Source organism: Ambystoma mexicanum, chromosome 4p, assembly GCF_040938575.1.
Source record: "Ambystoma mexicanum isolate Mex_15411 chromosome 4p, UKY_AmexF1_1, whole genome shotgun sequence".
NCBI classification, from domain to species: domain Eukaryota; kingdom Metazoa; phylum Chordata; class Amphibia; order Caudata; family Ambystomatidae; genus Ambystoma; species Ambystoma mexicanum.
This window is the reverse complement of record NC_090927.1, coordinates 1,092,842,092-1,092,865,625: the sequence shown is the minus strand read 5'-3', so window position 1 is coordinate 1,092,865,625 and position 23,534 is coordinate 1,092,842,092. Positions and strand designations below refer to the sequence as shown.

The 23,534-nt window shown below is 49.3% G+C and overlaps 1 protein-coding gene across 2 annotated transcripts in view; it reads right to left on the bottom strand.

The window, feature by feature from the left end:
• Positions 1-23,534, bottom strand: part of STX7 (syntaxin 7) — a 415,618-nt gene that overhangs the window by 257,317 nt on the left and 134,767 nt on the right. For both annotated transcript variants that reach the window (XM_069606681.1, XM_069606680.1), the window contains exon 2: positions 6,447-6,598. In XM_069606681.1, the coding sequence (XP_069462782.1) occupies positions 6,447-6,531 (85 nt within the window). In that variant the 5' untranslated portion in view covers positions 6,532-6,598. The remainder of the gene's footprint in view (positions 1-6,446; positions 6,599-23,534) is intronic.

The following is a 23,534-nucleotide window of genomic DNA, read 5'->3' as shown; positions in this document are numbered from 1 at the left end:
ATTGCAGGCATGTGCGACTCTAGGCGTGCAGTGAGGACCCTTGTGTAGATTTTGGCGTCTATGTCCAGGTGAGATATTGGGCAGTAGGAGGCACACTGCTTAGGGTCCTTTCCCTCTTTGGGGATGACTTATTAGTGCTTCTGAGAAGTCCGGCGACACACCGGAGTGGAGGATGTTGTTAAAGAGATCAACCATGAATGGGAGTAGGGCGTTCTGGAAGGTCTTGTAGAACCCTGCCCGTGTACCCATCGTTTCCGGGAGCCTTCCCAGCTGGGAGTCTTGATTGCATCCTCGATTTCTTCACCCGTGATGGGAGCATCCATGGCTTGTGCAATTTCCAACGGGAGGGTCGGCATGGATACTTTGGTCAAATAGTCTGTAATCGCCTCTGAGTGCGGTGCGGCCTGCGAGGTGTATAATCTCTCGTAGAAGTTGGCAAAGGCTTCAGGGATATTGGGGGGGGGGGGGGCCGGTGGTCATGGAGCGTTTCTGTGTCATGCACTGTGGGTACCCATCGCTCGCAGCTTTGGCCGCGGAGTGTTGTGGCGAGTAAAGCTCCGGCCTTGTCCCCATGTTCATAGTGCTTTTGCTTCAGACATTGGAGTTTGTGCACGATGCTACCTGTTTCTAGTTGCCGTAGTTCCTCCCTTTTGGCATTGGCCTGTTTGATCTTGTGTAGTCTATCAGAGCCCGCAGATTGGGCCATGAGATCGAGTTGGGCGATTTCATTTCCAAGTCTACTTTCGATGAGTTGGCGTTCTCTTTTCTTCGCTGCTCCCTCCCTGATGAGAGCTCCCCTCCAAGTGGCTTTGCCTGCTTCCCAAACTATGTTTGTGGAAATTTCACCTGTATTGTTTTGCTCGAAATATTGGGTGATGTCCTGCTCAAGTTGCTCCCGAAAAGATTGGATCCTTGAAGAGCGTCTCATTGCATCGCCATTTGGAGCTCTTACGGGGGAGAGCCATCTGATCGAGAGTGACCGTAACCATATCATGGTCCGACTACGTAACAGGCGATATGGTAGATTCTATCGTTGCTGCGGTGAGTGCCGAGGTTAAGTATACATAGTCAATTCTGGAGTACGTGGCGTGTGGTGTAGAGTAGAAGGTGAAGCCTGTCCAGTCCGGGTTCATGTGTCTCCATGCATCCGTGAGATTGTAGGGGTCCATCATGTCTGCAACCCGCGAGTGTCCAGCGCCAGATGAGAAGGTTGCAGATGGGCTGCCTGCTTGCCTGTCCATATCTGGATCCATCCACGTGTTGAGGTCGCCTCCTAGAATCACTTCCCCTTCTGCCTCATGCATGACTTTGGGGATTTTTTTGTTGAAGGAACCGGGTCTGTCCGGTGTTGGGTGCATATACGGATGCAAGTGTGATGATGGTGTCCTGTATCTTGCCAACCAATACAAGTGCTCTGCCACTCACATCTGACCAGGACCTCAAGACCTCAAATCGGATTGATTTGTTGACTAGAATGCCAACTCCAGCTTTCTTCAGCGGGCCGGAGCCCCAGTGTTCTGCGCCTAGTTTGGCATACAATACCTTCCGTTCTTCACCTTTGCTGTATCTGGTTTCTTGAAAGAAAAGTACATCTAGGTTCGCTCTCTTGAATTCTCGGGAGACTAGCGACCTGGGGGAATTAAGCCCCTTGAGATTGAGCGCGTCTATTTTAAGAGTGCCATGCCTGTCACCTCATTTGTCATGACCGTTGATCAGTGGTGAGTTCTGTGGATTCGCTCATCACGTCACATCGTCCTTCGCAGAAAGTCGCCGCCATGGAAGTATTCTGATAACTATCTCGAGCCAAATGAGGCCTCAGAGTTTTGTGAGGGAGAAGGGGTATCCCCCACCTAGATCTCGTGCCTTGGTCCTTGAGACATTTTGTTAGGGGGCTGCAGAGATGTCACAGGGCCAAGGTGAGCGAGGATAAGTCCTGGAAGATGGTTATTTGGGCTCCCCCAAGGGTGAGGGTGCCACCTGACCTGGCCTTCGTGAGTATCCTTGTTCTATCTTGGTATCTATGAAATCTGGCCAGGACGGATCTCAAACCCCCGATGGGCCACCAGCTCTATGTATCCTTTCTATTGTGGGTTTGTCAATATTCTCATCTGCGGCTAGGATTCTGATGATGCCATGTATAGTTTGTTTGATGGCCTCTTCTGTTTCGCCTTCTCGTTCAGGAATTCCAAAAAATTGCAGGTTGTTTCGCATTTCCCTATTTTCTAAATCCTCTATCTTCAGACGGATGTCTTCCTCCCTTTTCTCTATATATTGCGCATTCTTATGTCCAGTTGGGCTTCTAGTGTGTCGATCGTGGCTTGATTGTTCGACGCCCTCTAGTCTCTCCTCGATGTCCACCCTCTGGGTCATCTTGTCAATTTTGCCACCTAAATTAGCCCCCATATTTCTGATTTCACTCAGGAGGGCGGCTATGTCTCCCTTGGTGGCTGTTGCTCCAGTCTCCGAGGGTTCCACCGATATTTTGCAGTTAATATCCGATTCAGGATGTGGCAGAGTGTAGGCGTATCTGGCTAGCTTACTTTGGGTGCTCATACGATGTGTGGGTGCGAGGAGGCACACGCCCCAAGAGTGGGGGCCCTACCCTCTGCAATAAACCAGTCATGGAGTGTGTCGTGGAGCGGTGTCCAAGGTGCCCTGGAGATCGGGGGTGTTATGGCGGGAGGAGGCACACGCCCTGGAACCAGGGGCCCTACCCTCCGTTTGCGTCCCCCTCTATTTGCATTGGGTTCAGTCCTCGGCTCCGATGGGGTGTTCCAGTGGTATTGCGGGTCGATGTGCATGCCCTGGTGGAATTGCGTGGGAGCGGGCTCAGGGGCGGGGAGCCTGGGTCCTAGCGAAGGCTCAGGGAAGAGCGTACAGAGGAGGGCACACGCACCACGAGTAGGGGCCCAACCCTCTGTGTTGGCTTCGGTGTGGGGGTGAGTTCTTTGCCCCGAATGCTGGAGTCTTGATAGAGGAGCTCAATCGGGGTGACGTGACTGGTGTCCCAGGCGCGAGTAATAGGTCTAGAGGCGCCAGATACTATGCACTTAGTTGTGGAGTTAAGTTTGTGCCCCACCCAGCAGAAGAGAAGGGGCTTTTTGGCACAGTGTGGTGCCCCGAGGGGGGTCAGCAGGTCCTCTTTAGGAAATCATGGGGTCAACCCCCATGAACGGATGGATGACGTTGCGCCATGTGGGCTATCAGAGGCCTGTGCTTAATAGGAGCGTGATGGCCTGGGGTGCTGAAATGCGAATCCACAACAGCGGCTTGTGCCCGCTGCCGTGTGGTGGTGTGTCTTCTCTGTGGATCATAGGGTTATGGTCGCGGGGGCCCACGGGGGTCTCCCAGAGGAGGGAGAAGGCAAGGGCCAAGTTGTCAGGGCTGATATGTGCAGGCGTAGAATGGGTCGTGCGGGAGGCCGCTGGGTGCCCTCCTGGGCCCGCGCTTCCCGCGTTGTCGATCGGCTGGAGCGGGAGAGAGGAGGGTGCGGGGGGAGTTCCACCCTTGCGGGTTAAGTAGCGCTGCTCGCGTGTGAGATCGGGGCTGGGAGCGCCTCAGGGGGACAGGGCACAGGGTTTGCGGAACAGCCCTGTGTTACGGGGTGGGGGGAGGGCACTCACCCGTGTGATCGTTGTCCTTCCATAAGTGCAGCGTCTCTGGTTGCCACCGTGTGGGCCTCAGCGCGGTGCGGGCAGACCCTACTTCATACGCCCAGGGTCCTCTCAATCCGCAGGAGCCTCAGGACAGGGCGGGGAGGCAGCAGTTGCCGGGGGAACCGCAGCACGGTCGTTGGCTCCTCGGGAGGATGGTGGGCGGGGCTGGTAGTCTCGGGCCTTCGCAGGCCGCGGGCCTCAATCAAGGTGCTGCGCAGAAGGCCTGGAGGGAGAGGCACGGGCCGAGGTGCTTATCTCGAGGTAGACCGCTCCGATTTCTTCCGTATTTTTGCCCGGTGGGTGGGGGTCCGGTTCATACATACCTGGGCAGCCGTTTTTTTTTGCGCAGGTGGGGGGGGTCAAAAGTGGGGGCTTAGGTCACGTTTGAGGTCCGTGGGTCGGAGCTCACACAGAGGAGATCCACATACATGCGCCCCCTAGCGGCCGGATGGGTGTCATCTACACCAACTTTGCAGATGACACACAGATCCTCATTCCCATCACAAGAGACTACAACCAAGACTCTCTGACCATCAATAAAATGTATTCTATTATACAAAACTGGATGGCGTTAAACAGCCTTTGTCTCAAAGATGAAAAGACAGAAGTCCTAATCATTGGATCCCCAAACAAAATAGCGACGGTGTCCAGTCATTATCTCGAAAACAAAATGTCGAATTACAATAATGTCGAAGCAATAATGTCGAAGCAATAATGTCGAAAACAAAAATGTCGATTTTTTTTTATTTTTTTAATTTACATGTTTTTTTGGGGTTCCAGTGGTAAAAAAAAGGGGTAAAACACAAAAAAATAAAATTAAAAAAGGGAGGTTGGGGGGGGAACTCCCCCATTTCGAATAAAAAACAAAAAAAAAAGAAATTCGACATTTTTGTTTTCGACTTTATTTTTTCGACATTATGACTTTCGACATATTTGTATTCGAGATTATGACTATAAACCAATAGCGACCCTCCACTCAGACTACTACTCTATCAATATTGACAGCACCATGATCCCCGTGGGTTAAGGGCAGCTGGGCTAGGGTGGAGGGTACCCCCTTAGTCTCACTAGTCCCCAGTCTCCCCAAATAATTAATTTAAAAATTCAATAAAGCACAATAAATCGTACATCTTTGTGGAAGATTGTGGCACTTCCTAAACTGGATTATTTCAATTACCCCATCAATTCCTGCATCCTCATAATTTCATGCCCCAATGCCCTTTCCCCTAAATAGAGGGAGCATTCTTGAAATCCTATCAAGCATGGTGGTAGGTGGCAGGTATGTCAGGTATAACCTACGCTTTCTCTCAGGACCTCGATACCTCAATCCTCAGGGGAGCCGACTCTGCATGACACCTGTTTTTCCAAGAAGACGGCTCACCAACACTTGTTTCCCTTTTTCCACCTTTGGCATGATCAATGCTCCACTTGATTTAAGTGGTGCAACACTAGCACCGGTTCTTTCCTTCTCAAAAGGGGCATTTACTCTCTTAATAACCTCTGCGCAGTTCAGGCTCCCACCTCCCCTGTACTGTACTGTACCGTAGTGCGTGTGCGTGTGTGTGTGTGAGATAAAGTATAAGCAATAAAGTATTGGCAGTGTAGAGTTTCTGAAAAAGTGTTCAGGAAATGTTAAGTAGGTGTTAGAATAGTGAATAGATGAAATGGGGCAGAGGGGAGGTACCATGGCGTGAGGCATTTCTCCAGATTTGAAATCCGTCAAATGCCTTTCAAGTGGGAAATCAAATATGCACAAAGTCCTGGGCCTAAACTTTGTTATACTAGAAGGAAGCTGCCCTTCCTACCTAAGCACCATGAAAAACAAACACACCCACAAGAGAATCCTAAGATCTTCCCTTAAAAATCTATTCACTCTGTTTCAAAAGAGATACCAGAAGATCACTCCCAGCCTTGGATGCCAAACAGTGCAACCTCCCACAATCTGGAAAAAAAACATACCAGGAAATAAGGGACCGTGAAATGGTCTTACAACTGCACAGACAACCACAAGAGACTGATGCTTTGGACAGAGGGGAACTGTTCCTTTTTGCCAAACGGTACGTACCGAAAATCTCCCATATGCATGCTGAGGGAAGTAATATGCCTGACCCCTATAGAGGGCATGGAGCTGTGTGGTGTCTAACACTGCCTCTTCAAAATAATTTGGGTCAGGAAGTAGAGCATTACTTATCACAAATGGATAACTTCTCGCCCCTACCAGTTGAAGGAGGGTCCATTGAGCAGATTAAAGAGGGGCCAGGAGTGGAAATTAAAATATCTTGATCTGAGGAAAAAGATCAAGAAGGATTGAGAGATTTAGAACTGCAGAAAATCCTTCTTCAGAGAAATCTAGCCCACTTGGAAGAGATAGAAATGGCCCAAGCCATTATCAGTTTCCAGAAGTGCCTCAAAAACAGTATTGCTTGGTCAGACAATTCCAGAATATCCCATTTCTAGTGCAGTTACTCTGCTCTCAAGTTCAGCTTACCACATACATAACACTATTTCAGTCTTGAAACACCCCCTATGGTTAAGGCATGTGTATATTCAGACATAAATACTTCAGACAGTGGAATTACAAATCATAAAAGGCTTAAACAATGCTTCCAGCACAGAACATTAAATACCAAATATTAGGTTCTGTTATCGGATTGAATTATAAATAGCATCAATAAGTGTCGAATCCAATTTTCCTTCCACTAAAATAATAAACATTTGCCAATCCAGAGAACAATGCAGAAAAAAAAGAATCAGATGACTTGAGAACGTCAGTAGACAGGATGCACTTACAGTGTTTGGTAATCTTCTGTATATTAGACGTTATAATTTCAGCAAGCTCGTTGGAATTGTCTGCAGTTCCTGGTTTGTAATCCATTGTAGAAACTGATTAGGAGATGGGCTCACCAAATTGAAAAGGAGAGGAGTGCTGCCGAGTCCAAAACCTAAAACACAAGTAAATAGCTTTGTATTATTTATAATTTGTGACTAACTAGGATGACTACAGAGAAGGTAATCATTTAACCATCATCACCAGTCAGACAGGCAAGTCAATTTTACAAAATCTTAATGGCATCAAATACTTCTCAAGTGGCATTTTATTCCTTTAGAGCAGGGGCCGGCAATATACGGCTCTCCAGATATCTTAAGTCTACGACTCCGATGACCCCTCACCATTCATTATACTGGCTTTGGCTGATGGGAACAGGGGCACTCTTTGCTACTCAGGAACCAGAATACTTGTTCACTAGATAACATGTTGCCCTTCGGTCTAGGAAACCTGGTATCTTTAACCATCTGGCTATCAGCTCCCTTGGCCCCCTCATGCTCTTCTAATACTTGGAAATACATCTGTTGTGGACACGGATTGAAGAGGAGCGATGGCCCTCAAGAAGGTGAAAGTAACTGGTTGAAGGTTACTGGTGTTCACCTTGCGGTTACTCCACAGGTTTCTTTGTTAAATTTAAGTTTGCCATTCAGGTGGATGACCAGCATTAAACTGCACTGAGTGGCATAATACTTGTAGTGTTAAGAAAAACCCCATAGATGCATTTACAAATTGGTCATGTGGGAAACCATTTCACATTGGCTAGTTGTGCTCGTCAACAAGCAATTTTTTGGTAACTGTTGCTGACTTTGGTCTTGTGCATTGTAATTTTCAATCCAATCATCTAGACAGCAGGGATCTGTAACCTGTGCCATTCCAAATCTTTGGACTATAACTTCCATGATCCTTCTCGCTCTTGAATATGCCGACTAGGGCTGATGGGATTTGTAGTAGACACATCTGGACATACAAAGGTTGCAGACCCCTACTTTATACCCTGGCCTTTCACCTGGATCTGCAACCCATGGCTCTACACACCCAGCATGACAGCATCCCCATTGGTCAAGATTGCTGGTTTCTCCAGTGTTAAACAATGCTAATGCAGGCAAGGAGGTAGCATCAGAATTACCATCATCCTTAACTAGCAGCATCCCCAGAGACCAATAACATCGACTTCCCAGGTCCAGAGCCAAGTGGTGCCAACATCTTAACTCATATTTGCCCAGGAAGCAGACGGTATTGCACACTGCCTGATGCACGGGTGACAGGAGCACCACGGGTAAAAAATGGCAGAGGCACAGTAAGGTTAGTAGGAAAAGGTTGCGAAGCCAGACACCACTAACTATAAGCCGCTGCCAGTCACCATATTAAATGGAGGGTGAGGAGCAGGATTAGCATTGCCAGACCTGAAGGTGCAGAGGAGAAGTAAATGACATTGCCAGCATAGTCAGAAAGTGGGCCAATGAGGAGCATAATCTGCCACAGCCGACCATAAGAGCAGGTGGGGAAGAGCACAATAGGCCACCGCTGGCCTAAAAGCAAGTAAAGCATAAGGGGCACGAGCAGCTGCCACTCACGAAGTAGGCAAAGCATTTAGGGGCTGATTCATCAGCTCTCCACTGTTCTCTGCCACCCTGAAATAATAACATTAATTAGATGGACCACCATATAGAAGACATGTATAGATGCGAGAGTTGTCACTTAGTGGGGTTCGGAGTGCAGGGGGGTCACTTTTGTCCCATTGGCCATCCTGTGCAAAACATTCTGAAATATCACACAAATAAACAAGCCAAAATATGAAATATAACAAACAGTAGAACATTTACTTGGGAAATAAAAAAGAAATATTCAAGCAAATACAAAAAGAATATTAAAATACATAGCACGCATTATGTTTTGACGTTTCCATGTTGCTCCTCACATATACGAAGCAATGTGGGATGCAACAGAGATCCACTGTGAAACTCGTAAAGAAAGGATCCAGAAACTTAAAAATGCACAGGTAACTTTTGAAGCTTACAATTGCCACGCCCCTGTAAATCATAGAACCAAAACAAAAGCTTAAGATGAAGCGTATGCACACGGAATCGCCATTTTACAAAATGCAGTTTTCAGCCTATATGCAACATCAAAAAAATGTGTTTACTTAATTTAAAATGCACCCATAGCAATGACATTAATTTGCTGTTTTTTTAGAGACTTACAGGATTCCCAACTTTATTATATTTGCAATAATTGTGTATTTGCATACACAGATTTTTGATTAAAACCTATATGATAGTTCCCAACTTTACATTACTAGCAAGATCTATCAAGATCTTCATCAGACTTGAGACAGCATGAGAGGCGTAGATGATTAGAGTGTGCGCAAGACTCGTGATAGAGCACGCTCATGACATCGTCACAGCGTCTGCATCCAATTCCATTATACACTCTCCCTTCTGGCCTTAGTGGTGGACCAAAATCAGAATATGGACAGTGGCATGTTGTCTGAATGGATTTCTTTATTACAAGTCAAAATGCCTTAGCTATTCCAAGTCTAAGATTCTCAGCCCTATTCAAAACAATATGGCGTTAATCCCCCGTTCCAAGGGCTGGGATGGGGAGCAATGGTCCAGCAGCGAACGTTATCAGCGCGAACGAAGCAAGGGTGGAAAACGAGGGCTCCAGGCCGCACTCCCCCAGCCACTGTTCGGGCACTTGGAACGGGGGGGGATTAAGCGTATTAGCACCCCGGGTTGACAAAACAGTAACCCGGGGTGCTAAATAAAAAAGGAATTTCTTCGTACAACCGGACGTGCGCAAGATAGCCACCATGGAAAGGGAAGGGAAAAAGGGCTACGTGCAGAGCCACTTTTTCCTTTCCATGGCGGCCTGCACAAGCCGAGAGAAACGAGTAGTAGGGGTGTGCCACCACCACAGGGATACAATAGGATTGGGGAATGGAAGGGATACAAAAAAAATGGCGGATCAAGCCTGGTTCAAGCCCGCGTTCCTAGCCACCCAATTGGCTCCCCCCGCCAGGGTGCAAATAAAGAGCGCTCATCAGGATGTCTTACAAAACAAGAACAGTCCTGTGTCTGGAAAACTATGCTAACCCGAGTGAAGTCCCCAAAAGGACAACAGAAAGCAATGCATTTAACAAAAGTACATTTAAGGCCCTGGCCCAAGCAAAAGAATGGTGCCTGGTTTCTGACCCCCTCCCTGGTGTATCTATCAATTTGGCTCCTTGCCCTGGAGCACAATCCAAGCAAGTATGAGAACTGTTAATGGCTTGTTATTTATATTGCGCTTTTGCCAAAGCGCTGTACATAGAACATATTTACATACAATTATCAACAACAAAGGTGGCACTCGTTTATTTATCGACGTCGGAAGAAAGGCTGAGTTGGCCTTGCTGGGATTTGAACCTGCGACCTGCAGACCACACACAGATGTAGCACTGAGCTATTAACCCACTGAGCTATTTTACCACCATTGTCTCTGTAGTCTCTCGCCTTGGCAAAGTTCAAATAGGTATACCAAATATCTCCAGTCTTCCTTCCCCCTTTGGCATACCTATATCCCGGCCCCACTCAGAGAGCTCTTGGAGTTTCTTACCAAAGTCCTGGTGTTCTCTCCATATGGGAAATTCTTTGTCTTTACCCCACCTTGGGGACTTGTTCTTCTCACCCTGCTTTGAGAGTCTTGTTCCCATCATCCTGCCTCTGTGGTCTGGTTTCTCTCACATCACCCTGAGGTCTGTTTTCTCTTACCCCACCTTCCTCACAGTCTGGTTTCTCTCACTTCGCCTCCCTCAGGGTCTGGTTTTTCTAACTACGCCGCAATTGGGGTCCGGTTTCTCTTACCCCGCCACTCTCGGATTCTGGTTGGGACTCGCTGGCCTGCTCCAAGTTCCCTGGAGCCACCACATACCTTGGGTCCCTGGGTGGGGCTCCTCTGGATTGTCGTTCAGCCGGCACGCTACCACTTCCTCTCAGTGTTGTCGGGCAAGGCTTGCCCCTCCTTCCCGCTGGCAGCAGAACTTCAGTCCTGGCTTCTTGGCACACCAGTGCTCCTCTCCTTGAGCAGCATTTGCCCCCCCATGGTCCTTCAGGGACGGGCACTTCCGGTACTTGGCCTGGCGGGTACTCTGAGCATTCCGCGGGCTCAGCCATGGCTGGGTCCGCTATGGCTGGCATCTGGCCCCAGTATTCTGCCACACCTCCCAGGAGGAGGTTTCTGTGCCTCTGAGGCTCTGCTGGATTCTCTCCGCATTCTGTGCTCCGATTGGCTCTTTACCTTTGCCTCGCTTAGGGGTGGACTATCCACTGTTCCTTTGTCTCGGGTGAGGACAGAGTACAAAAAGGATCAGAAATCATACCAGCCATTCGTACAGGAATTTAAAGCCATCACACATTTTAAAATCACATAGATGCAGAGCTTGAAGTCATGGAGCAAGTACATTTCAGCTTTAGTATGGCTGTTCTCACGCTGCCATCTCTTCATTAACGGATACTCAAGATGGACGTGAGGTACCAAAAAAATAACTAGACCACACCAAGCAAACCACACAACCATGTTGGCAATTCCACAAGAAATCACAGCATGAGGCAGCAAACAGTGCAGTGAGGGGGAGAAGAGGGTGACGCTGTTAAGTAATGTAGGTTTTGCGACCACCAAGGAAGACTAATGTTCATGGCAGGGAGACACTGGTGGACATCAGTACAAACACAAAGGGAAACTTAAAATCCAGCCTTTATCATCAGGTGCTTAGAGCTCACATTCCAAGCTCACCGACTGGAGACTGGATGGAGAGTGTACAACAGCGGGCTGTATAATGCAATAAGTGATGTCACTCAAGTAAGGGTTCCTGAGCTAAACGTGAAGGCCTCTAAAGAGGCCAAAGGTCACCTAGCACCCAATAAAGCCTACTGGTGCAGGCTAATGCAATTAGAGTGCGCTTTTGAAAAACGTGAAGCCTCCTCTGGAATTGAAGTGAGGGGGGCGAGGGCCTTCCCATGCAGCGATCCTCTCAATTTCCATGCCTTAATACAGTATACCAAACAACGCCATGAGGTTCAGTATAGACAAGAAATTGGCGGCCAGGTTGGGTATACTTGGAACGCAGCACCAGGTGTACTGCACAGTAGATGGTGTATTTACTATTTGGCTTGGGGGGGGAAAAAGAGGGGGTGAGGGGGAGAACACTGGCGAGACATTGAGCCTGGACCTTTTTAGCTCAAGCAAGCTGCCCTGTGCGTCTGTCAGCCAACAAAATATACAAGCTTGAGCGTCAGCCTGTAGATGATGATGGTCAGAGGTGTTGGTAAACTAAGATGCTTGGAAAGTGGGCTTCCACTCCAGGCTTTGTCAGCTGGCAACCAGCCATGGTCTAATTTCAGATTGTTCCCAATTAGGAAGATAAGTAAGTAGCACGTGGAATATCGAAAGACATGATGCAGAATTGGTAGTGTATGGTATTAACCTATCCCATTTTACAAAATGTGCTTCGTTTCTTCCAATAATATTTATTTTTTGGGTATTTATAATGCGCCTATGCACAATGTGTTTCAAGGCACAACAAGACAAGAGGGTGTGGGGGGATCAGGGATGACAAAACAAAAACTGGTCCTACTAGGCTTTGTGGCATTCGGATTGTGCAAGTGCAGTAACAAGAAGTGCGGGGGAGAAGTACCGTAGGGTTAAGCAAGTGCCAGAGGAGGCCAGGTGAACAGAGGGTTCTATGTCATTTTTTTAATCAATATTTCAGGTCGCCTAACAAAAAGACAGATTTCTTTTTTTATGCCAATTTTAGGTGGCCTACAAAAATAAAAAACAAGATTACATTCCTTTGCCTTCCACCCCCCACCCTCTCTTGCAGGATTTACTGCCCAAAAAGTAGGTTTCACCCTAAACCCCCCCCCCACCTCAGCTTCCGCCGCCTCCCTCCTAACTCAAGACTCCCCCCGCACCAAAGCACACACAAAACACACACACTTACCCTTTCTCCCCCAATGGCGTTTCTGGCTCATGGCATGCCTGTCAGCCCGTGCAGCCCCTGCAGGGGCAACTAAATGCCGGGGTAGACTGGTTGAGGAGGGCCTGGTGCCCTGGAAGAATCTTAAGGAGCCAGGCAGCCAGTCAGGAGCAGAGGAGGATATCAGCAGGGTAGGGGGAGTGGGAAGGAGGAAGAGAAAAAGAGGGTCTTGGGATGCTTCCGGAACTTAAGGAGATCTAGCTGAAGTCTGAGAGGGGCAGGGGGGCCATTCAGAGGGAAGCACCTGCGGAGGAGAGAGCTCTACCACCCACCCTCCCTGCTCACCCACCCACTCTCTGGATGGAAAAGCGTCTAATCAGCAGAGAGTTGGAGCTAGAAGACTGAAGGGCTCTAGCAGGGAGGTATTTAGGGAGAGAGTTGGATGTAGCGGGTCCCAGGCCCCAGAAAGCCTTTTTTAGGGCTAGGGGTTGGGGGGGGTGTGGTTCCTGGGCTGGAGGCCAAGGATAAGTCTTGCAGCCCTATTCTGAATGAATTGAAGGGGGCAAAGGGAGAGTTAAGAAGGTTGAGGACTAGGCTGTTGCAGTAGTACAGCCTGGAGAGGACCAGAGCTTTGGAGACATTGAGTTTCTGGTGGAAGGCGAGGAAAGGGAGAATGTCTCTGAAGTGAAGCTGAAAGTGGCCCTTCTTAGCAAGTTACGTGATGTGAAGAGAGAGAGAGGAGTCGAAGATGACACCAATGTTTTTTGACTTACAGCAGGGTCAGGGGACAGGGCCCATGGAGGGCAGCAAGAGGGTAGGAGGGCGCTGTGGTCCCAATGAGAAGGATCTCAGTCTTACTGGCGTTAAGGCAGAGATCAGTGCACCATGCCTGAATAGCAGACAATCAGGAGTGAGAGAGGAGGGAAGCTTGAAGGAGAGCTGTGTGCCGTTCGCATAACACTGGAAGTTAGGAGAGAAGGGAGAGATCACATGGTCTAGAGGGGCAAGATCGATGCTGAAAAGCCAAGGCGAGAGGATAGAGGCCTGAGGGACACCACAGGTGGCGAGTGAGATGTAGTAGAGAAAAGGACCCAGTTGAACCTGGGAAGGTCGGTCAGGGAGGAAGGAGGTCAGCCAGTCCACAGCAAGGTCTGTGATGCCAAGGGTATCACAGAGCCAGTTTATAATGGTGGCATGACTGACCGTATCAAAGGCAGAGGAAAAGGTCAAAGTGGATGAGAATGTAAGCAGAGTTGGAGAAGAGATTAGAGAACACCCGCAGGGGGAAACCTGGTTGCACGATGCAGCTGGTCCTTCTATTGTCCTGGCAGTCCCTGATAATTACTCCATTCTCAGAGCCGACAGACCCAATTCTAGAGGACGAGGCACAGCCATCATCTTCAGATCCTCACTAAGCATAAGATTAGCCACTGCACCTCCAGTCACGTCATGTGAATTCCTATCAGTCAAATTCCAAACTTCACCAAAAACACCATTACCTTCCAAATTAAATACAGGCCCACCGGCCCATTAGTGTCATTTGAAGAAGACATATCTGCCATAGCAGCAGACAACAACGGTTACAACGATCCTAATGATTTACCTGCCACATCGGTAGCGAATGCACCATCAGAACATGGCCTACTACATAAAAAAAGAAACAAAACAAAAAAAAAAATCACCCAACCTAGCCACACGAATGGCAAGATTCTCGACTGGGTAGCAGACCTAAACTGCAATATCATAATAAAGGAAACTTCACCCCTACCATGGACAGACCACCACCTCCTCTCCTTTGAGTTCAACGTTAACAACCTAGATTTGATAAAAAGTCCTGATGAACCACCTTGCATCACGAGAAAAAAATGCAACATCACAGCTGAGGCCATCATACCTCTAGTCATCCCAATACTCTACCTCAGTCTAGCGACCCGAACCAGATTATATATCTTTACAATGAATCTATGATCAAACCCCTTGATACTATTGCCCCATCAAAAATGCGCAAGGGAAAACCAAGAGCACATCTGAACCGATGGTTCACCCCTGAACTTAAACTACTACGCTCAGAAAAGAGGAAACTGGAAACACTCTGGAAGAACACCCCCTCCACTGAGAATAAAACCAACTTCGCAAACATCAGTGCTATGTACAAAAGTGAGATTATCCGTACAAAAACCAAAAAGAAACCTTCAATGACAGGATAAATCAAGCTTGTTCCAGTTCCAAAGAACTGTTCAATATTCAAACAGAATTGGAAAATCCTAACCCACCTGCAGACACGTGCCTAAAGGATAAACCTTGGTGCACTGTCATCCAAAATACACTCACCAATAAAATCACAGGTCTTCAGACCAAAATAGATAGCAAAAGACACCAGATAACTTCTGGCAATCCTCTCAGTCTGACCACGACTTCCCTTTTAAACATGGACTCAGGCTTTAAATTCACCAATGTAACAGTAACAGAGGTACAAACAATTATATCCTCACTAAAAACCGTCCAACTGCAAAGGTGACAGTTGCCCAGTCCAGATCATAAAAGATGCAGCCAGAGATCTGGCACCCTTCATCACCAAATTAATCAACTCTTCATTCTCTAATAATACTGTACCCTGTAATTTAAAGGAATCCTGGGTGCTCCCGTTACTCAAGAAACAAATGCTAGACCCACTGATACCCACAAACTACAGACTGATTACTACGGTCCCTTTTCTTCTAAAAATATTAGACACAGTTGCATATTTTCAGATCCAAGACTACTTGGAAACTAGCAAATTACTGGGATCTCAACAATCTGGCTTCAGACCGCAACATGGAATGGAAACTGCCCTCGTCGACCTCAAAAGCCAGATTGACTAACTAAAAGATTAACCAGGTTAATCACCGTAGTGACCACCTTACTCCTAGTCCATAGTCCCCTTTCCTCCATACTTATGGGACATTCCTCCGTCCTGTGGGACGGGACCGGAGCACTTTGTAAAACCATCCAAAAATGTTAGTCCTTCCTCTCTTTCTACGCGGGGTACGGCACGCGGCCGTAACCCTGACCACCTTGGCTCCGCCCCGCGCCTCGCCCATCAGTCCTTTCTATCGCCAGGTCATAGACCTTTAAGCAATAATAGAGGAACCTTATTGGAGGGGACGGTGGGTGGGCGTATGGAGGAAAGGGGACTATGGACTAGGAATAAAGGTGGTCACTACGGTGAGTAACCTTGTTATACTCCTACGTCCCGTCCCCTTTCCTCCATACTTATGGGAGATTCCCAAGCACTCCTTACAGGACCTAAGGGTGGATGGAAAAACTCCTATTGAAACAGGTTCTTCAGCACAGCCTGGCCAAACTGAGCATCAGCTCTGGAGCTCAAGTCTAGACAGTAATGTTTACAAAAAGCCGATGGGGAGGCCCAAGTAGCTGCTTTTGCGATGGTCTCCCAGGGGACATATTTCTGAAAGGCAACCGCAGCTTCTTTGCACCGCACTAGGTGCGCATGAATACCTTTAGGAGGCTGCCGACCCTGAACAATGTAAGCCTCTGTAATACAGGCAGCAATCCATCTGGAGATAGTCGCCTTAGAGGCCTGTTTACCTTGTGGATTACCAAAGGTCCCCAACAGTTGTGAAGAGTTGCTAAATTCAGATGTTCTCTCCAGATAGAACTTAAGAGCCCTTCTCACATCCAAACAATGCAGAACCCTTTCAGCTTCTGAAGCAGGTTTCGGAAAAGACCGGTAGGGAGATCGATTGGTTCAGATGGAAATCAGAGACCACCATCGGCAGGAAAGAAGGATTTGTCCTTAGGACCACCTTATCCTTGTGGAAAACCAAGAAGGGATGCTCCACCGATAAAGCTTGGAGTTCACTCACACGCCTTGCTGAAGTAACAGCAACCAAAAATGACACCTTCCACGAAAGGTGCTGGAGGTCCACCGTAGCCATTGGTTCGAAAGGTTTATGGCACAATGCCGTAAGAACCACATTCAGATCCCATGCCGGGTGCGGCTTGCAAACCGGGGGATGAAGGCGCGTCAAACCCGTGAAATGTCTCCTAATCACTGGATTAAGAGCATTGGTCCGTGGATAGGTAGGCAGATACCACTGAGAGATAAGTTCTGCAAGACAGAACGTGAATGCCCGACTCTGCTAGGTGGGACACGAAAGACAACACAGTGTCAATCGTAGCCGCCCTTAGGTCCAGCTGTTTGTCTAACCACCAATGACAAAACCCAAGCCATTTGCTTCTATACTGAGACCTTGTCGAGGGTTTCCTGGCTGTCTTAATAATGCGCATGTTATCCGCAGACAGGTTGCGATGTTCTAATGACTTGAACTCATGCACTATGCCGCCAAGCTGAATGATTGTGGGGAGGGATGCCACAGCTGTTGATCCTGGTGAAGCAGGTCGCGACTCACCGGTAGCCGATTCGGTGGATACACCGACAGGAGTTGAAGTTATGAGAACCAGAACCTGGCCAGCCACCACGGGCTATGAGCAGAAGAGAACAGTTCACCATGTTCTTCAGCTTGAAAATCGTCCGATGAATCAGAGGTAGAGGCGGGAAGGCATAGGCCCTCATGTTTGTGCCATGGAATCTCGAGAGCATCCCCCACAGAGGAGGCTCCCAGCCCGTTTCTGGAGGCATACAGAGGAAGTTTCTTGTTTGCCGATGTCGCGAAGAGGTCCACTTCCGGAGTGCCTCAACGCAGGAAAATCCAGGAGAGGATCTCCGCCTTCAATTCCCACTCGTAGCTGACCATCGGCTGCCGACTGAGGGCATCTGCCGTGACATTCAGCTGGCCCGGAATGTGTACTGCAACTAGGCAGACACCATGACGAACCTCCCACTCCCAAATCTGGATGGACAGGTCCATGAGAGGGGGAGACTTGGTGCCCCCTTGCTTGTTGATGTAATACATTGACACCACATTGTCCGTGCGGATACGGACCACTTAGTTAGCAATGATCGGTCTGAACGCCTTGAGCGCTAGGCAGATCGCCAGAAGCTCCATATGATTTAAGTGGAGGAGCTTGTCCTGATGCGACCAAAGATCAGAGACCTGAAGAAGGTCCAACGTCGCACCCCACCCCAGAAGGGAGGAGTCAGTCGTGACCGTCACCATAGGGGCTGGGTCCTACCGACAGGTTGCTGAGCGATGACCACCACTCCAGGTCCGTTCTCATGGAAGCCGGAATCAAAATCAACTTGGAGTCCGGATCCACAGCCTGACGCCAAGAACTCCGAAGAGCCATCAGAGTGCGCCTCATCTTGAGACGAGCAAGAGGAAGAGCCAACAAGCACAAGGTCATGAGGCCCAGAAGCCTCTGGAACCACCAGGCCGACATGCTCTCCGACTGCGCAAACATCTGACACGTGGCCAACAGATCCATCATTCTGTCCCCGGTCAGGTACACACTGCAGTCGATCATGTTCCAGCGAAAACCCAGGAAAATCAAGTCCTGTAAGACCGTCAAGGAAGATTTCCACCAGTTCACCGACAGCCCAAGATGGAGCAGGAGCTGAAGGAGAGACTGAAGATTGCACGCAGCTTTTAACGGGCAAGGGTTGGGTAAAAGCCAGTCGTCCAAATACGGATATACATGGATACCCTGCAGACGAAGATAGGCCGCAATCACCGACATCTTCGTGAAGACACGCAGTGCCAAGCTGAGGCCAAAAGGAAACACCCGAAACTGGAAGTGCTCCTCTCCCACAGAGAAACAGAGTTATCTCCTGTGTGGATTCCAGATCAGAATATGCATGTACGCATCCTGAAGGTCCACCACGCTGAGCCAATCGCCCATCTGCAAAGACCACCGAATCTGGCTGGGCGTAATCATCTTGAATTTCTCTTGGGGTAGGAAAAGATTGAACTGGGAAAGATCTAGGACGGTGCGCAGGCCAGCCTGGTTGGGTTTGGGCACTGTAAACAGCCGGGAGTAGAAGCTCTTCCTCGTTCCCCGAGGAGAACAGGTTCCACCGCTCTGAGGTCCAGCAGTTTCTGAACCTCGGCTATTAGGGAGGACGAACCCGACTGTTGGAAAGGAGGGTTGAAGGGCAGGGTGGGGGGTAAGGGTAAGCGAAAGCTCACCCGAGCGACTGACAAGACCCACCCACGCCTCCCAATGAGACACAATGCATCCTCCCACGTGGTCTCGTGCGAGCACGGAGAACCCTCATTTGGCAGGCTTTTCAGTGGCGTTACCACCTGAATCTGAGGAAGAGGCTGAGGAGCGGGAGAAAAAACAAGTCTGTTGCTGCCTCCGGCGGTTATTACCCGATGGGGTATCTGCTCTGCAGGATTTCCGATCTACAAACCCTCTGAAGCCAGAGGAGGGCCGGCTTTGCCACAACAATCTCTGGGTTCTAAAAGGAGTTTTAACCAGGACAGACAAGGACTTAGCTGTCTGGGTGCTGTCCTTCATTTTGGTCAGTTCCACATCCGGTGTGGAATGGAAAAGCTCCTTACTACCAAACAGCAGGTCCAACACCTTGTCCTGCACCTCCTTTGAGAACTTGATGGCATGCAACCACGCTTGTCGAGAGGAATCAACTCCCAGCATAAGGCCCCGAGCCGAAGTGTCGACGTGATGAGCCACGGCCTCCAGCAGATCCTGGGCCAAGATGCCAGGGCATTGGATAATCCCGCCTTAAAGTCCTCCAGCTTCTCGACCGGAATGAATTCCTCGAACTCCGACAGACCTTTCCACATTTTCATATTTGCCCCCGCCAACACCAGTTCTGCATTGGCCTGCCGGAGCTGCAGGGCCGAGTTAGCAAAAACCTTCCTCCTGAGGGAGTCGAGGAGCTTGTCCTCTTTCCCCAGAACCTGAGTAATCGTCGTAGAAGAGGATGCTGCAGGCCTGGACTGTAAAGTGGCCGCAGCCACCACCGTGGAGGAGGGGGGTGGACAAGACGCTAGGGCCACCTCTTCCGAAGAATGCAGCCTGTATCGCGCGTCAATTTTCTTATTGACGAAAAGTCCGGAGTGTGGCTTCTCCCAGACTCCAAGGGCCTCAGCCAGAACGTCCTTCTGCAAGAACAGACCGGTACACTCCGAAGGAGATAAGGTGAACGCCCCGAAAAAACAACCTCCTGCGGAGGTGCCTGGGGCACTGGGACATCCAATAGACATGTCCAGTGGAAAGCTCGACTAGAGCGGGGCACGTCTTTGCTGTTCTGCTCACCCTGCGCATCATCCGACATGTTAGGGTCTTGCTGAGCTGCGTCGGGCACAGTCTTGTCCACCGGGGACAACGCGTGCAAGGGCAGAAGGGTAGGGGGAGGAATCGCAGGCAAAGGTGGCACCGGCGGAACCACCGGAGGCGCGGGTGGAGCCGGAGGCGCAGGCAGGCATATCTCCCTGAAAAGACCCTTAAAATACTCCCTCATGGGGTCGGTACGCAAGAGCATCTGAAAGTTGCCAGAAAATGTCCTCCGGAGAAGGCTGTGGAGTTGCTGGAGGCGGTTTCTCATGAAGAGGATAATTCCAGGGATGCAGAGGGGAGGGTTGCCAAACAGGCCCATCCCCAGAGGATGCCAAACCCACAGGCAGCGAGATGTTGTGCGGAAGAGGCATCCGAGCGTTCCAGTCGTAAACTGGACGAAAAGGACGCCCACAGGGAACCTTATGTTCACCTAAAGAACCAAACCCTACACTTGAGGCCGATGGCATCGTTGTAGGGGAAGCGCCCAAAATGGCTGTTGTGGCGGGAACGGCCGCCATTTTGCCATCACCTGAGGGGAACTGCGGCACGAGTGGAAGTGAAACAGGGGTCCCCCCCGATGGATCAGGGGTCATCATTTTAGCGTTTACACAAGAAACCTCGGTCGAGCCGGTACTATGCGGCCTGGAATGTTTCTGCGACATACCAATAGCCAAACTAGCCTTCACAGGAAGGACCTCGGCACTGACGGTAAAGGAGGAACTTCGATTCAAAAGCTCACCCCTTGTCCCCTCAACGGTTCTGGTGTCGCCATAAGAGCGGGACCGGTGTGAAAGATTTTTCACCGATCAAGCCTCCTCAGAACTGTTGGTCACCTTAGCCTCTATACAAGGTACCTTGGACCCGAGTCCGGTAGAAGCCTCTTCACAGCGGGCTCCGAACATATGTTCGGCTTTACCAAGCCCCGCCGAGGCCTTGGGGCGCACCCCGGTACTTTTGAGGGGAGCCAATAAGGAGACCTCGGAGTGAGCTCCGGTACCCCACGACTCAGTAGAACTAGGTCTACACGCAGCCCCCACAGGAGGGGCCTTGGATTGTAATCCGGTGTCCACAGGCCCCTTACGGAGACCCTCAGAAAACTCCGGTACACTTTTTAGGCCCAGAAGGCACCTCAGGGCAAGCCCTTGTGACGGAGCGGTCGACGCTCCTCCCAGTCTGGGAAGGAGTCCCCCGGCCACGGTGCTCTGAAAAGTAAACTACTCACCAGGCGTTTCTTCTTTTCGTCGTTGGATTGAAAGTGCATAGGAGTATGCTGAAAAACCTCCTCCAACCGCTCTAACCAACATTGAAGGGCCCGGACCGAAAGGGAATCACAATAGAAACAGGAGTCCCAGCGGTGATCGGGACCAAAGCACTCTAAACAGAGGATGGGGGTCCACCCTCGCGAAGCGCCGCTGACACGAGTTACAATTTGGAAAGTCTAGTTTAAATGACAGACAGACTAATACACGATCGCTAGCGAGAGCCTGAGGACAAAAAAAGGAAGAAATTCTACCACAGATGCAAGCGCGTCCGTTCGAGAACGAGCAGAGAAAAGGACTGATGGGCGATGTGCGGGGTGGAGCCAAGGTGGGCGGGGTTACGGCCGTGTTCCATAACCTGCGTAGAAAGAGAAGAAGGACTAAAATGTGTGCAACATTTTTTTGATGCTTTTACAAAGTGCTCCGGTCCCGTCCCACAGGACGGAGGAATGTCCCATAAGTATGGAGGAAAGGGGACGGGACGTAGGAGTAAAAGGTAGAGTGGCTATCCTACTCCTCCTAGACTTGTCGGCGGCCTTTGATTTTGTCGACCACAAGGTACTCTGCGACCATTGCGCTTCGGCCGCCCACTTTGAGTTCAGCTATTATGTGGATTCAATCATTTCTGGAGAATAGGACCATGCAGGTCTTCTCACCCTCAGAAGCAGCTGACCCCATTCCCATTACCTGCGGCGTACCACAAGGCTCATGTGTCTCGCCCACTTTGTATAATAGATTTACAAAGTCATTATTTGATAAACTGGACCATCCGGTTGTCACCTACACTTATTATGCAGAGGACACCCAGATACTCCTACCACTATCAGGCACCTAGGAGTCTGACATAGCCAGGATTAATTAAATCTATACCATCATTCAGGCATGGATGGCCCTCCATGGCCTATGCCTGAATGATAAGACAGATTCTTCATACTAACCTTCAGAAGTTCAGCCCGGACTACTCTAGTATTTGTATAGACGAGAATAACATGCCCATTACCAAAGATGTAAAAACACTAGGTTTTTACTTTGATGCAAACTCTAAATTTACTAGACATGTAAATATAACTGCCTCAGCCACTGCCTACACAGGCAAGCTGATCAGAGCGTGCAGACCTCTATTATCTCCCAACAGTTGTCTCATACTAGCCAGAGCACTTATACAATCCAAACTGGACTATTGTAATGGTCTCTACTTAGGTGCCAACAAGTCCATCTTGAACAAATTGCAGATTCTGCAAAATAATGCTCTTACAGCGCCCTAAACATACCTAGAAGAGAGCACATCTCAGCTAAAGATATGCTACTGGCTCTCCATTCATGATAAAATCAGTCTGAAACCTTGGCCTCACACACAAAGCATTGAACCACAGAGCCCCCCCATACTTGACTGACAAATTCACTACGAGATCCTTCACACGCACTAATAGAGCATCCAACACCGCCTGTCTCTTAGTACCTAGATACAACCTCAAAAGAGCTGGCGGCTCTAGCTTCCCGGTCCTAGCTGCCCATCTATGGAACACACTCCCTCAGGACATAAAACTATCCAAGTATTCGATAAATTCAGAAGATGTGCCATCATCTGGCTACTCAATAAGAACTAATCTGATCACATCATTAGCCGCTGCACCTAGCCTGCCCATACTTTTTACTTATTTATGTATATTGAATCTAATGCCTTGCATTTTATGGACTATGTACTAACCTGTATGATCAACATTATGTGACCTTCTGCAAATCCGAATGACTGTAACATGCATTAAGTGACTCATGCACCTAGCTAAAGTCTTGTAATGTGTAACCTGCTTACTTACCAGCGCCCAGATACCTACGGGTCAGGTGCGCTTTACAAATAAAATAAACAATCTTCACGGGTGTTCGGGAGTGCATTTTCTGTGCCTCTGGCAGCTCTAATCCCATACCAGTGTTCGTGGAGACAGCCAACAGATTCAGTGTGGTAGATAAGATGGGAGATGGCCAGCTTCTCCAAGAGTATTCCCATGAAGGGGGCAATGGAGGTAGGGTGTTAGTTAGCCAGACAGGAGGGTCGGCAGAAGGCTTTTTGAGGAGAGGGTGCACAAGGGAGCGTTTGAGGAGTAGCGGGAAGGAACCAATGTGTCAGAAAGCATGGGCTTAAAAGGGTTACTGGGGTTGTAGGAGCCACCTTATGTAGATGTCACCTTTGCCCTCATTGCAGATGTACTTGGTGCTGCACTGTGAAGTGGAAGCCAGGGAAAGGCAGAACCAGGAAGAGACTACACTTCCCAGCATGCTTGGCCCCAAAGACTACAGCCCCGGCAGCCCAGGAACCTCAGATGCAACAATCAGGCACACGGGGCCTGCAAAGGCGTAAGCCGACGCACAGACCAACGCCCAAGCTTACGCGCACACGTGCAGAGACGTCTGCGCATGCGCGAACAATGCAAATTCATTCGCGCTCATCTTTTCCTCCGAGCGGACGCAACTCAGAGGACCTCCAGTCTGTACATCATATGCGGGGCCAGAACTCGCCTGCAAACAGCTGTTGCGGCCCCGCACGACAAAAGATAAATTATCTTTGACTTGTTTGGGCGATCGGAACTGCAGTGCATGAGTGGGAGGGACCCCGGTTAACCCCGCAGACAATC